This window comes from Artemia sp. Qi Xiang Cuo, chromosome 3 (assembly GCF_049724085.1).
Source record: "Artemia sp. Qi Xiang Cuo chromosome 3, ASM4972408v1, whole genome shotgun sequence".
NCBI lineage: Eukaryota > Metazoa > Arthropoda > Branchiopoda > Anostraca > Artemiidae > Artemia > Artemia sp. Qi Xiang Cuo.
Genome location: NC_142796.1, coordinates 42750405 through 42766347, shown reverse-complemented (window position 1 = coordinate 42766347; position 15943 = coordinate 42750405). Strand labels below are relative to the sequence as shown.

Genomic DNA, 15943 nt, shown 5'->3' with positions numbered 1-15943 from the left:
GAAATCTTCCTTCTCATCACTCCGTGTGAAATATCCCTTGAAAACTCCTCTTTCACCAGGGACTGTGTGGCTCTTGTAACCCCCAGAGGCATAGGCATTGGACCGCTAAACTATGCTGAACCAAATTGATATTCCATAATTCTTTATTGGATGTCTTAGGGAAAAAATGGTATGGGAGGGGTTTAGTTGCCCCCCCCAATCTTTTTGGTCACTTAAAAAGGGAATAGAACTTTTAATTTCGGTTCGCATGAGCTTCTCCCGATCTTCTTGGGTCATTGGTAAGATACGATCACCCCTGGGAAAAAAAACCCCACGAAACTCCATATTTTTGTAGAAAGGAGCTTGAAACCTATAGAGTAGAGCTGTCTGATATGCTGAATCTGATGGCGGCATTTTCATTAGGATTGTTTGTTTCTTGGGGGGTGTTCCCACCCCTTTTTTCCAAAATCAGACAAATTTTCTCAGGCTCGTAGCTTTTGATTAACATTAAACATTGAATTTTATATATTTAGAATCACCACAAAAAGGCCAATATTTTTATGTATTGATTGTTATCATAATTTCTTTGTATAGAGTTTTGTTTTGAGTTACGGTTACTATTGGGCCGAGCAACACCTTACTTATGACAACAAAAATGGTCATCCTACGTTGAAACATCAAGACTAATGGACTGCAGAAAAATAAAACTTTCAGAGGGAACATATTAATCTTAACCAAAAAGAATTTGCCGGACCAGGCCACCAGTGAGTATTTAAATATAAAGATAAAAGTTTAATACAAGATTTACATGAAGAAATTAGTTTATCTCCAAATTCATTAACATACATTTTTAAAAAGGCTGAGGCACAAGGCCACTACCAAGAAATTTTACCAGGTGATGAATATTCAGGAAGGGGGTAATTTTGCAATGAATAGGTGTGGTGGTAGTAAATTAATGAACTTTAGATGTGCTAATATGTACTATTACATTTTACATTCATCAAAATGGAATTGACTTGGTTTTAATCTAAGGACAAATTGGTCTCCAGATCTAAAAGGAAATATTTGTATTGTTGTTCTTTCCTCAAGTAGGGGGAGGGGGGTCTTGGAAGACTTTAGAGAATTTCATATTCAGTGACACATAGTAGCCGGAGTTCGTGAAGTGAACCTTACCTTTACCTTAGACCTTAGATCCACCTGTGCCTCCAGTGACATATAGGGAAGTGTAGTGAACCCGCTTGGTTATTTTTGCTTCGCAAAATTTACCATCTTTTATAAGAACCTATATTTAAACACAATCTCCCTGACCTGAGATACGAAATTTCCTGCTGTGGCTCGAGTCGAAAATGAATCGAATATTTCCCGCCTTTAACCAGGCAACGTGGAATTCGACGGCCGAAGCGAGACCCTATCCAAACCTAGCTTTAAAAAAGGATAAAGATCTTCTAAAGCCATTGATGGCACATAGGGCGTAAACTGTTATTGAAAGTTTCAATTGCCTTGCCATTTTTACACGGACAGGTGGCAATTCTGACGCTCAACCCCGACTTCTTATTGAGCCTAACTTTACTTTTACCCAAATTCGCGAATCCTTTCAACTTAGTCGAAGCAAATATCTTAAATATAATTAGTTATTATAAAAAGTTGCTGAAACATGAACTGTTTTCTAAATATTATTTTGAGGATTAATTTGATTGGTTGGAAAATAGGCAGAATAGTTATGAATTATGACTTTTCTTATGAATTTGAAAATTGAAATTTTGTGAATTTTGATTTTTATTTTGAATTGATTTTTATGTGAATTTTAATTTTGTGCATTTTGATTTTATAAAATTTTTATTAATGTTGTTTGATGTATTTAAGGAAAGGAAATGAGTGTCGAGTGATTTGATAATGATAGCATGGCATATGCTGCTGCTCTTATGTTTTTTAAACCCTTCTGAGGGGAGAGGAAAATTTTCTTTGCCGTTTTTGTGGATTTAATTACTCCTTCATCCTCCATGTCAAGCCCTTACATTTGGAGGGGTTGTAGTGGTCATAAGGTCTTTTTTAATAGATAGAATTGGAATTGAAAATTTAATTCTCTTAAAAATAAAACTTAATTGAATTGATGTTGAATTTGAGTTTAATTGAAATTGAAACTGATTCTTTAACCCATTGCTAGAATCTTGATCGTTGATCATCGCTTGAAAGACATTTTTAAAGTCTTAACAGAGATTTAATAACTTTTTGGGCTACGATTTGGCCCTGACTTTTTAGGCCACGAACTTCAATTCAAAAACTACCGTGAACAACTTTTTTTTGTCTACCAAAATGAAGCAATATTACTGTACCTTCATCCTCCATGTCAAGCCCTTACATTTGGAGGGGTTGTAGTGGTCATAAGGTCTTTTTTAATAGATAGAATTGGAATTGAAAATTTAATTCTCTTAAAAATAAAACTTAATTGAATTGATGTTGAATTTGAGTTTAATTGAAATTGAAACTGATTCTTTAACCCATTGCTAGAATCTTGATCGTTGATCATCGCTTGAAAGACATTTTTAAAGTCTTAACAGAGATTTAATAACTTTTTGGGCTACGATTTGGCCCTGACTTTTTAGGCCACGAACTTCAATTCAAAAACTACCGTGAACAACTTTTTTTTTGTCTACCAAAATGAAGCAATATTACTGTACCTACATAATGTAGGGTTTTTCTTTTTTAAACAACTGATTAAAAGCTAAATTTGCAGAAACTTAAAAACGTTATTTCCGTACTTGTACAGAATGATAAAACCTTGGATTAGTCATTTTTCTCTTGGGCTTGAAAATAAATTGTTTTTGTTGTGCCCATTGGATTTTTGTTTATTTTTACTTTATGTTTATAGCCAGTTTATTTTTTCTTCTTCTCGTGATTTTTTTTCCCTCGTTAAGAAGATACTTCTTTTGATTAATTTCAGTGTTTTCAATTTTTTTAACCTGACTGAATATTTCATTTTAATTTATTTAATTAACTTTTTTTTTGTTGTCCTATGATTTGTTTTTGTCCTTCTTTTCATTGCCACTGTTTACTGTCCGTTTCTTCCACACTGTGATGACTACCTGTCATCCACCAACCTCAGTATCATCTACTGTGTGGAATACTTTTCTGCCTCCAAAGTTAGTGCCATCTATCTTTATCTCTGTTGCTATTTTTGAGCGACATGGAAAGGGGGTTTCAATTAATAAAATTGTTCTACAGATGAAATTTGCTTCTTGTGGCTGCTGTTATTTCTAAAACAATGGGATTCGTGTCTGCCACCCTGTTATGAATGTCTGTCTGCCACCAATTTCAGTATCATCTTCCGTGTGGAATACTTTTCTGCCTCCAAAGTTAGTGCCATCTATCTTTATCTCTGTATTGCTATTTTTGAGCGACATGGAAAGGGGGTTTCAATTAATAAAATTGTTCTACAGAGGAAATTTGCTTCTTGTGGCTGCTGTTATTTCTAAAACAATGGGATTCGTGTCTGCCACTCTGTTATGAATGACTGTCTGCCACCAATTTCAGTATCATCTACCGTGTGGAATGCCTAACAAAATAAATAAAATTGTTCTACAGATGAAATTTGCTTCATGTGGCTGCTGTTATTTCTAAAACAATGGGATTTGTGTCTGCCACCCTGTGTTGAATGTATGTCTGCCACCAATTTCAGTATCATCTACCGTGTGGAATATGAAAAGTTAGTCTAAGTGAATAAGATTGTTCAATGTATGAAATTTTCTTTTTGTGGCTGCTGTTGTTTCTAAGACAACGGGATTCATGGGTGCCACCCTCTGTGGGATACCTATCTGCCACCAACGTCAGTGCCATCTATCGTGCATCTCTATTGTCATTTTTGGACAATATGAAAGTATGGCTTAAATAAATAAATTATCCTATAAATGAAATATACTTCAACCGGCTACCGCTGTCTCTGAAACAATGTGATTTATGTGTGCAACACTCTATCGGAAACCTGTCTGCCGCCAAAGCAAGTTTTGTCTATCTATTGCTCTTTGTGTGGCTATTTTCAGATAATCTGAAAGGATAATTTCAATGGTTAAAGCAACCCAGCTTGTGAAATATAATTCACATGTATACCAATCTTTCTAAAATCTCGGGATTCATGTCTGCCACACTGACTGTCACTTTGTCACTGGGTAGATTAATGGCACTTGTCTATCTATTCCTCCCTCTGGTTATTTTTTGGACCACCCTCTATTTAATCATAAATTTTTTAATTAAGTTTTTTAATTGGTATTATTAATTTTGTAGCTAGAAGCTTCATATGTTCCTGTCGATCATCATTGGTTTTACTGTAAGAAAGACCCCACTGGGAAAGAAATTTGGAATCCGTTCTCAAAAAAAGATTCAACTCTTCTAGAAGAAGCATGTATTAAAGGTGTTGTATAAATTAGAAATCTTAAAGTAGAGAAATAGCACTGTGGAGTTAGTAGTTGGTTTCAGTGGGAAGGATAAAATATCAAACGACAAACTTGTCGGCAGGAGAAAAGAATTCTTCAACACAGATCAAAAACCAAAGCAAATCGAATGTTTGTCCACATATGAAGACATTTGGTTTTCCTCAGGTGATGTGAAATCCGACAGCTAAATGTAATTTATCAGTGGGTTTCAAAATTAGATCAGATTTAAGTTATCTATCTAAGTGATCTTATATCTTTAAATGAGCAATCCCAGTCTCTTTAATATTTGTTTATTAAATCGTCTTTCGATTGAAATTACAGACCCAAAAACTGGCCAAAGTGAACCTGAAGATTGACAGTTGAATAAGGGTGAGTGAATATCAATCACGTCATTACTGTTCTTAAACGTCCCCACCAGGGTTAATTTTGCATTGTACTTTATCTTCTATTTGTATCAAATTTGTTTGCAGCAATTGTTTAATTAATTAGTGACCTTGCAGGTTGGCAGAACGGGTCAATTGAACTTCGACAGTGATTTTAGCAAGATATTTCACTAAAGTATTGTTATTTTGGACTGAATTTTGGTAAAGTACACTTGTTTTTCCTTTGTGTAGTTTCGGGGCACCGTTTCACGAATTGACTAGGTAAAAAAATGTATGAATGTCAATACAAATATATAAAAAAAAAAATTTTCTTGTGTGAATCAGGGGGTGGAGGTATTGCATTTCCGTAGGGAGAAGTGTTCAGGGGGGGGGTAATAATACGTAAATGCAGTATTAATGTGTTTAGAATTCGCTTCACCTACTGAAGCTCAGTCCTCTTGTACTGAAATTTAAGTTAATCAATTAAATCAACATTATAAATTAAGTTCATTTATGAAAAATTAAATGTAATTTATCATTAGGTTTCAAAATTATATCTGCTAATTTTAAAGATTCTAATCGTTCGCATTACTTTTTGTGTATCAAGATTATGCGTATGGTATGTCAAAACGTTGATTCTAACACTATGTTAGCTCTAATGATTGGTCGAATACTAGGATAACGCTAGAGTTAGGTTGTGACGTGAGTTGTTTTTTGCCTCAGCCGTCACATCGCCCGAGGGAAGAAAGTGTCTTCATACGTGGGTGAATATTGAGTTCGGTTCTGTCTTCAATTCGAATTTAAAAATTCTTATTTCCGGCCGGCAAAATTGTATTTAAAATAAATACAAGCTTCGTGCTTATTAACTGGTAATTAACTGGTAATTAACTGGTATTAACTGGTAATAGTATATTCTTTTTATCTACTACTCCTTTCTTTACCTTTTACAGTATTATTTTTACATACTGTTCCTTTAATTTTTTAAATAGTATAACTCATTTAAATTGTTAACCGAAGAACCCGTACTAATTTTACACTTTTTAGCCAAAAATTTATCAATGGGCTTTGAAGTTCAAATTCATTTAATTCAAAAACAAGACATAGCTCTCGTGGGCACAGCCCAAATATGATGTCTCTTAGTCATAAATAGTAAAATAAAGTTGTCTGATAAAACTTCGTAAGGATAAAATAAACTAAAGAATAAAAACACTAGAGACCATTGTAACAGTTCACAAAGCTTGGCACAAAGCTTCTACTGTAGCGCATGGTGTTACAGTGGACTGGGGTCAGTTTCGGAACCTTCTAAGCCACTTCCCTGGGGGGACGAGTTCTTATAGGGACAAAAGGTGGGGGAAGGAATGATCGGTAGATGGGATGCTGGAGGAGGGAGGAGCCAAATCCTTGGCATAATTTTTCTCGGCGGGAAGAAAGAGATTCAAGCTTAAATTCTTTGAGGTAAAAGGAGTAAGGTAGAGGGGAACCGCCATAAATGATTTACAGTGATCTCTTCTGAACTCGTTCTGTTTTATCAGTTTCATCCTGGGTAAGGGCAAAGTGCCAAACCGGACCAGTATATTCAACTAAGGGCCGTATGAAAGTGCAAAATTTTAGCTTCAGATTGTCCCTAGGAACTCGAAATTTTTTTAGTGTTTTTGGAATTTGCATTGCACCGTTAGCTTTTTTTACAATTTTCTTTGCATTCTCCAACCATGACAGGTCAGAAGAAATCATCACACCAAGTAAAGTTATTTAAGACTTATTAGCTTGGAAGCGATAGGAGGTTCGAAAGACGGCTGAGTATTCCGAAGAATACAAAATGTCGTGACCGAGCATTTGTCTTTATTCACGACCATGTTTAGTTCAGTCGCCTCTGAGGTAACTTGGTCGATGAAACCAGCAGCATTACTCTTCGAATCTTCAGATACAACTTCCGTTAATGACAAGTCGTCAACGTATTTCCATCTGTCCTCCAGCTCATCAGCAATAAAGTTGATTCAGAATGCCATCAATCTTAAATATGCTTTCAAGTTCAAGTTCTATTATTCTTTAAATATCAAAAACTTCAAATTCCAAAAACATTCAAAGGGCCCAGGGGCCTGTTAACTGGGAACAGGCCCCAGGCCACTGGAAACAGATTTAGCAATATATTTTAATAATTCGTACTGAACTAGGCTTAGACAAAAATAAATAAGAGGCTTACACACTCAATGCTCAGACGAAGACAACCGATCCCCGCATCACCTTTCAACATCAACATATCTCATTTCATCATCAACATCAAGTACCAACGCCAACTTCATAAAAGGTATTAAAATAATTCAACTCCATTAGTTATCCTCTTTAATACTACTTTATTTAATTATTTTAATTTTCAATTTTCTTCTCTAACAAAATTCTTTTTGGGTGTTTTTAAAGGAACCGAGGGCATGGGAGTCCCGAGTCCAATAAGGAAACGATATCCAGGCACGCCCAATAGCAACGGTCAGGCCAAAATCTGAATACACTAAAGGGGTGGAAGGAACCAGTATAGCCTCCTGATTTCGAGCTGCATATGGCTTGAATTTACTGACACGTGGAAACATGCAAGTAACACATGATGGGAGATCTGCGTAGAAATACTGGAATGCCATTGAACGCAGCGAAAGTTTAAAGATATCCTTCATCTTTAACAGATGGACTGGAGCATGTGGGGTGAACTGATGAATTTTTGCGGCTTTCAGGTGGAGATTACTGACTGGGAAAAGTAAAGAGGAGAAAGTAGACAACCATGCAGATCGACACTAGTATAGATAAGGATAAATGAGAGATAAGTATAAAAGATGGAGAACAGAAAGAGGAAATCTATGTTTAAGCTTCCGTGTGATACCGCTCCTCTTGAAACCATGACTTATCATCTGAATATGCTGCTGGAGTATAAGATTTTCATCCAGAAGAGGTCCAAGGAATTGTACGTATCGGTCAGGTGGCCACCATACTGGACCTTTTGATGTAGGAAGCTCCCCTACAGTTGGACAACTCTTACCTACTGTACCTACATACGGTTGGATATGCATGTCCTGTAGAACAACTTTAACCTATACAGGAAAAAAACAGGTTACGACTTTTTACATTCTCAGCTAAAAGATTACTGTTAAACCAATGATAAATTTTTTCCGCCATCGTTTGTAACTTTAGTATAAGGGATTGTTAATTTGTAGCTGATGCCCCTAACGTACTGTAATCAGCGAATGCGATCGTTTCTTCACTCTTATCGGAGGCACCTATTGGTGCGATTTGATAATCATATTTTTATGATACATTTCTGACATATGCAGCAGAGGTTTGGCATTGTGTACTAAAAAGCCAACAGAGGTCATTGACTTAAATAAGGAATAGTGAATGCTGAAGAAGTGAACCTTGAGGCACTCCATAATGAACTGGAACTTGGTTGTCCGAAGTTTCAGCAACGATAAAACGGCTAGTGAGGTATGAAGAAAACCCTGACAGCCTTTTCCCACGAACTCTGTGATGAGACAGTAAGGGAGGGGGGGGGGGGGTCGAAGGCTTTTCGTTCTCCAAACTGAGGCTACCTTGGGTACTAAGCCTTTTTCAAAAATGTATAAAAATGATGCCATTTCACTTGTTGATAGATAGTCTATCATCCATCCATCCTAGGGCAGAGCTAAGATAGATAGTCATGGAATAGGGTTAATCCAAATAGTCTATTAATTTCTGTGAGCCTTTTGAAGGCAATTGGACACCCCAAATAAAAGGTTTTCAAAGATTTATGACTGACTTTGTCCACAGGACTTTGAAGACAATTGGGCAACTTAGATTCTTCTCATTATATGAGCTTTGCCTACTTTGATTTAAAATGTTTACCCTATATTTGGAAACGTTCTTACCTTTTGTTTTATTTTTTAATTTCTTTTATTATAGCAATGAATGGTATAGAAACTAGAGACAAAGTACATGTGATGGGTAACCGTTATGACGTCCACATTGGTGATCGTTTGTGCTACCCTGTGTATTGGTCAGAAGAACCATATCCTGTTAGAAGAAGTGGGTGGTTCTTTAGGAAGCATTTGGAAAGCAAATTTACTCCCTTTGATGAAGCAGTGTCTGCTAAAATCGAGGTAACTTGAAACTTTTGATCACGACTATCTATTCGATTGTCAACACATTTTGTCGAAATGGTTTGTATTTTACGTACGCATCAATTTCTTTTTATTCCAAAGAATCAATAAAAGGGATATATTTCATTTTCAGCCACCATTTAAATGCAAAAATTTATAAGCAGTGGAAATTGCTATCGGAAATCGGAATTTTTATTTCGTTATTTACTCTTAAAAGTATCTTACTTGTGGTATCTTTTGGTTTTATGCCTTGATAGGCACGTACTTGGAAGTAGAAATAGAGGAGATGGGTTTATCCCCTCCCCCTACTCTATATATCAAAATTCTTGCTCTTGTTTTAATAATTAATAGGTTTGTCACATGATTAACCAGTTCTTGTTTTTTTCTCCCTGTCGAAATTTCATGACAAAAATAAGTTGGGTATAAATTGCTGGAACTATTCCTGTGTTGTGAGTCGGCGCTCCACCGTTTCACTGTCTTTTTCCCTTTTCCCCTAAAGAAAAACCCGCTTTTCGGGTCTCAAAGAGATGTCAGAGTGGAAGTTAATCGAATTTTCTAATCACAATCATGACTCTAAAGAGTGTTATAGGGTCATCTTGTGGAGTGGAACACCTCGAGGAAATTCTAGCCTAGTAAACGACAAACCATTGCAAAACATTTTGAGTCTTACCTTAGACCTTAGTTCTTCCAGTGCTTCCAGTGGCACAGAGCGTCAATGAGTAGCCTCCAAACATCTCTCCAGTGGTCTGCTGTGTAGATGTCCTCCCACATTTGGATGAGACTTTCCTGGAGGGATCTTCTGTCACGTTAGTACGTTCTAAGGAGCAGGTTCGCTGGTCTTCCTCGATGACAGGGGCCTTCTGGTTGCCAGTGGAGGAGCATTGTAGGAAGTCTGTGATTTGAGGATATTTCCAAGTTCTTCCTCGTTAATTCTATTGTAGAAAGCATGGCGTTTGAAAAAACATTCGGTGTTCGTTTTCATCGATTCAGTGCGTTATCTTGTTTTTGTTTTTTTTTATTTATAGACTCGATTCTCCAATCAAGGAGCATTGTCAGGGAGAATTATCCGCGGAGGGGGGGGTTTTCTGCCGGAAGGGAGGGAAACTTCCGGGAGAATGGTCCACAGGAAGAATTTTTCGAATGGCGTTTTTCAAATGCTTTTAAAATAAAAATCTTTATTTATGCTTGGGGAATTTTCCAAGGGGAAGGGGGGAGGAGGAATCTTCCGCAGGGGTATTGTCCTTGAATTTCCTTTCTTTTAAGGTCACAGAAACGCGCGATATTTCCTAGGTATATATATTTCATAGTATATATTATAGATATATTTCCTTTTCCTAGGAGGAATATCGACAGTGCTGTTTGACTAATCAGTGGCAGCGACACGTTGACATTGGTAGTGGGGAGGTCGTGAGTCTTAACGCCTGCAACTCTTTTATACAGTACCTGCATGCATCTACATTCTATGCTGAAAATCCACCATCTCCAGATACACAGGCAAGAACTAAATGGGTGATTTATTTATATTGTTAGGCATGGACGTGGCCAATCTGTTGCTGGTGCTGGTTCGCTCTGTTCATGTTATGTTCGCTAATTTTATATTTATCTTCCATTTGATTTTTTCTTCTTTTTTGTTGTTTTTTTCTGTTTCCTAAGTTATTTTCTATGTTATTTTCTATTTTCTTTTTATTTTATTTTTCTAGGTTTTTTATGTTCGCTAAATTTATATTCTATTTTCTGTTTTATATTCCATTTTTTGTCTATTTTCTATTTTGTTTTTTTGTCTTCTGTCTATTCTAATTTTCTCCCTTTTTTAATTTCTAACTTTTCTTTTTGTTTCTTATCTTTTGTATTTCTATATTTTATTCTTTTATTCTATTTTCTATTCTATTTTCCATTTTTTTCTATTTTCGTGTTATTTTCTGTTTTCTTTTTATTCTACTTTTCCTTATGTTTTAGTTTCTTATATTTTATATTTTTTATAAAAATTTTTTACTGGATCTATCTCAAGCCTGTATCCAGGATTTTCTTTAATTAGGGGGAGGGGGGTTACAAAATCACAACTTTAAAAAATGAATCAAAATTTGTTTATATGCATTTATGTCACAGTTTTTACGAGTCGGACAAACATTTGGGAGGAGAGGGTCAACCCCCCCTCTGGATACGGCCTTAATCTATCCATTTTTTTATTCTGTTTATATTGTATTTCTTTCATCTTGTGAGATTTAGTTGCATACTTCTCCGTTTTGATTACTATGCCTCAGAAAGTCTGTGAAGCCTCATAAAGGGAATTTTCGACTCAAATTTTCTAGTTTTATTGCGTCTTCAGATAACTAAAGAAGGAGGAAGGGGGAGGAATAATTTCCCTCCTATCCTCCCTTCGTTCTGTGGAACTTTTTAGACTTTGTCTGAATTTTGGGCGATGGGGTGACAGCTTCCCTTCTATTACAGAAATAATTTAAGTGCAACATAAAATATCGTATTCATATGCTTGCCCGCACAAAAGGAGAAGGACTGGTCATCCCCTGTAAGAAATATTGGATGTTTATTAGGACATTCGACAAAGAAGGACTTTCAAGAGGACGTTCTAAAACGTCCTCTTGAAAACCATGAAATTATTAAATCTAAAATTTGGTTTTGTTTACTCCTCGTACCGGGTTAAAGTCATTGACAGAGACAGCTGAAATTTTAGGGAAAACCTTAGATAATTTGGGGTAGGCGTGGCGTTCCCTATTAGTGAAATAAGGTTCTTAAAAAAACTATACTTGGTCCCAATCATAGGAAGTTTCAACTACTAATGTTGTCATCTCTAATTCATCCCATTGAAGCTTAAACTGTGTAGCCATTTAACGATCCTGTACATCCCATACATGGTCTTGCACATCCTATACAAGGCTGGTCCTTTAGGACAACCTTGCGGCGGATGGACCCCTCGCATTCCTCTGTAAAACATTTAGAATTTATCTCGTACAAATCGCCTACTTTTTATGTCAAAAGGATTAGTTAAAGGTTCCTTAGGTGATCTATAAGAAAATAGAGTGAACAAAAGTAATAAAGTGAAACCTGGTGCTTAAAGTAATTTAATGTCATTTTTCCATAAAAGTGGAGTTTACCCAATACAGAATGTTTTTTTTATATTTTTACTTTTTACCAGTGGAAAAAATCCTGGGGCTGGAACCCATGACCGTGATAAAGAGTTTTACTGAAGAATTGAGGAAATTAAAAAAAAAGAAATTTAATAATAAGAAAGAAGACAGTAAAAAGTACTTAGTCAAGTAAATAAAGTCGACATAAAAAATACAAAAACAAAATTAACCAAAATGATATAAGCAGAAATCCGGACAACAAGCTCTAATTGGCTGAATTCGCATTTTCAACTAAAAGTACGGTAAGACAAAGCTGAAAGAAAAATAAAAAAAGACCAAAACAACTTAAAACGAAAGCTTGTATTTACGCTGAAAAAAAACAAACAAACAAATAAAAACAGGTCAGAAAGCTGGAAAAGAAAATAAACGAAAGTAGCTGCGTCAATTATATGAAACCGACTTAAAAAAGCGAAAAATGAAATAAAAAAGAAAACAAAGACAGCAAGACAAAAACAGGATAAAAACTGTAATGATGTGCTTTTAATCTTTTTGGTCGTGAGAGGTCAAATATTTTTCCGTATTTTAAGGGGAAGCAAAAAATGAAGTGGGGCAAAAACTGTTGTAAGAAATTTACTGAATAGATGCTAAACAATTTTTTGAGTTTGTCACTGGTATGCCAAATGAGTTGAGAGACGAGCTTTGAACTGAAAATATCGAATCTCTGAATAGAGAAAAGTTGAAACGTATACATTTGTATTGGCCCGTTGTTGCTGTGTTCGGCCATGTATCAGTGTTGGCTCTGATGGCGCATTGCTGTGAGTTAGTATTGGTTGTAAATGAAATAGTAATGAAAGTGTTAAAGTAAAATGATATTCATAAAGTCAAGTTTACTGTAATTTTAAGGACTAAAAATATCCTGATTCTTTGCTTCTCTTTATCTCCTCTTTCTGCACTTGGCTTTTGCTAAATGTGCAGTACCAGTCTCTTTTCTTCTTGTTTCCATTTAAACAAAAATCATAAAATGATTTTAAGCTGAAGAGGGTCATGCAACATTGTTGCTAAGTTGCGTTAAGCGAATTTTTTTTTTAGCTGTGTAACTATTTTTTTTTCTTTTTTTTTGTAGAATTGTGTAGATCGTACGAAAAATGGAACATACAAAATGTTGAAATGTCCGTTTGTGGTATCCAAATTTTCGAGCTATTTTTGTCACATAGGTTAATTACAGAAGTTGTGGTAATGTGGTAAGCAGTGGTAATGGCTATTAGGTAATTGGCTAATGAAGAATTGTCTATGAAAGATAATTGTTGCTTAATATAGGTGTTAGTAATCAGACAAGAGGAAGCTAACTTATGCACAGGAAATTAATCTGTCAGTAAAGAATTTTGGATTGTTTCTGTTTGAAATTGATAAAATCGGCTTCGGTCACATAGGTTAATTACACAGGTTGAGTAAGCAGTGATCAGTGGCTGATTGACTAATTTGCCCATAAAGAATCAGCAAGTGCCTAGGAAAGCAAACTTTGCCTAACCTACATGCTATTAGTCTGAAAAGACGTCCGGGTGCGTACAAAAGTTTGCATCCAATTCCGTATCTGAATTTGGATATTTTTGTCTTGAATCTTAAGCATTACAATAATGAATATTACTTAAAGAGATTAACATTTAATATTCGGTAATATTGGAATAATATATGTAATATAATCCTCTGTATATAATAATATATTATATAATGACAATCCTCCAGTAATGACGAAAATAACGATCCTCCAGAGCCATTGATGGTGGATTCGACCTTTCAGTTGCTGGGTCTTTTTCACATTAACTATTAATTATTTTTACAATATAGCTCTTAATATTAGAAATTTCCACCAAATGTTGCTGAAGCATAACATTACGCTCCGGTATTTGTTCCTATTCCAAGACTCCCCCCCCCCTCCTTCCGCCTACCCGAAAAGTAGAATTTGCTCTAAATATCCGAAAGATGCAAGTCGGAAACACACTCTTAAGTATTAAGTATTACGTACATAGGCCTTAATATTAGAACTTTATACCAGATTTTGCTGAAACATAACATTACGCTTCGGTAGATGTTCCGTTTCCAAGGCCCCCCTCCTCCTACCCGAAGAAATCTTCACTTTTTCAAGTAAAATTAAATATCTAGTACTTCTCCCGGCCCCCTAACACCCTCTCTATCCTAAAAATATGTGTGCTCCTCTTGCCCAGGGAATGGCGCATAAAATTTTCGATCCAATCAGACATTCCAGAATCAGGATGCTCTCATTTGTCTACTATAAAACTTATCTGTAAGTAATCGGCAATATACAAAATTTACGGTCCCTGCTCCGAGGGCTGATGGGTCATATCATTTCGTGGAGCCGTATTTTTTTTAACCTCTTTTACCTTTACTTTTAATGTTAATTTTAAACTACATGGTTAATTTTGAATACTTATCCAATTCATTTGGGGGGGGGGGGGTGCGATAGTGATTGTCTGGGTAGCAAAATCCGCACACGAGGGAGCAAGCTGCCCTCCAATCCCTTTCGATACTTAAAAAAACATTGGAACTTTGAATTATAATCAAATGAGCCCCTTTTTAAGCTCCTAAGACCATCTATTCAATACGAAGTGGCCGGTAAATAGTAAAAATAATAATGCTGCATGGGAAGCAACTGGCTCCTTCTTTAAGAAATCTGATTTCTTAAAGATTACCTCTCATTTCCTGATAAAAATTGAAAAGAAAATAATAGAATTATCAGCAGACAAAAATTAAAACAAACACAAGAGAATAAGCAAAAGTTAGTAGGTGGGACAACAGATTTTTTCAATGGTTGACTCTTCTAATTTAATTTATCGGCTTTTTAAGGGTGTATTACATCATACCAATTCTGTGAAAAGGTCAATAGCTGAATGTCAAAAACTACCAGATGATGAAACGGAAGAAGTAGATCATTTAGTGTTCCTTGTTCATGGAATAGGATCCGTTTGTGATTTCAAGTTTCGACCAGTCGTCGAAGTTGGTGAGTTGTTTTTGCACACAAAATGTAGATTTTGCATTTTGATCCGTTTGTTTTGTTGCTATAAAATGTGCAAAGTTCTTGTTGATATCTTCTATTTAAATTATGTCTTATCTAGTTATTTTATCTTGAAAAGAGAAAAGGGCTTCTTGAATTTAGAATACAAGAGATTTAGAAACAAGAATTTAGAATAATGTAATTTTAGAAACTTAGATTGGCCGAATTGGCCAAATCTGTCCTGTACTACCTTTCAATGTCTTACTTTGAAATGCTGCCAATAAATCCTGGTACCAAAGATTCGGTTCAAGTTATACTTTGACCTTAAACTTAATAACTGGATATATGAAGTGATTTTTTATTCTTTCTATTTGGCTCTTTTTTCCAAAAATTGCAATGAATATTTTAATGTTTCTTCATTTTCGTTTCTTTTTGCATTCCGATTAATTAGAATTTTGTAAGAAATAAGCAAGTATCTAGTTGGCCAGGCTGTTGCTTATTTTAGGTAATGTCTTTTCCAGGTAGACTATACTTGCAACGGCTACCGGTACTTGTATGATAAATGCCCTATCGCTCAAGTTGTTCATTTATTGACGCATTGCAGAATAGACTTAGCGTGAGACAAGACAAAGAGAAGTAACAGAATAAATGGAAAATGCATAATTTGAGTTATATATTTGCACATTAGGAAGGGGGAGGGGTAAATTAATTGGACATTGTGAAGTTAGAATACAATTCAAACTGCATAATATAGAGAATAATTGTACCTAACACATTAGGCTTGCAGACCCGATATGCTTTACTCCCACCCCCTCCCCCTAATGTGCAAAAATATAGCCTAAATTTTTTTGTAAAGTATTATATTTTTATCATACTTAGATATATTTCATTAAGATTGAGCGTCGGAAAAACATAGTAGAAGAATGTTAGGTAGGGGTATTTCATACTAGTACCTTCATTTATTATA

General features: G+C 35.4%; 1 protein-coding gene across 1 annotated transcript in view; it reads left to right on the top strand.

Moving 5' to 3' along the window:
• PAPLA1 (Phosphatidic Acid Phospholipase A1) overlaps positions 1-15943 on the top strand; it is a 49630-nt gene that overhangs the window by 6248 nt on the left and 27439 nt on the right. Inside the window, exons 3-6 of the mRNA XM_089085949.1 lie at positions 4258-4384; positions 8687-8883; positions 10222-10377; positions 14829-14982. Coding sequence (XP_088942075.1) covers positions 4258-4384; positions 8687-8883; positions 10222-10377; positions 14829-14982 — 634 coding nt within the window. The remainder of the gene's footprint in view (positions 1-4257; positions 4385-8686; positions 8884-10221; positions 10378-14828; positions 14983-15943) is intronic.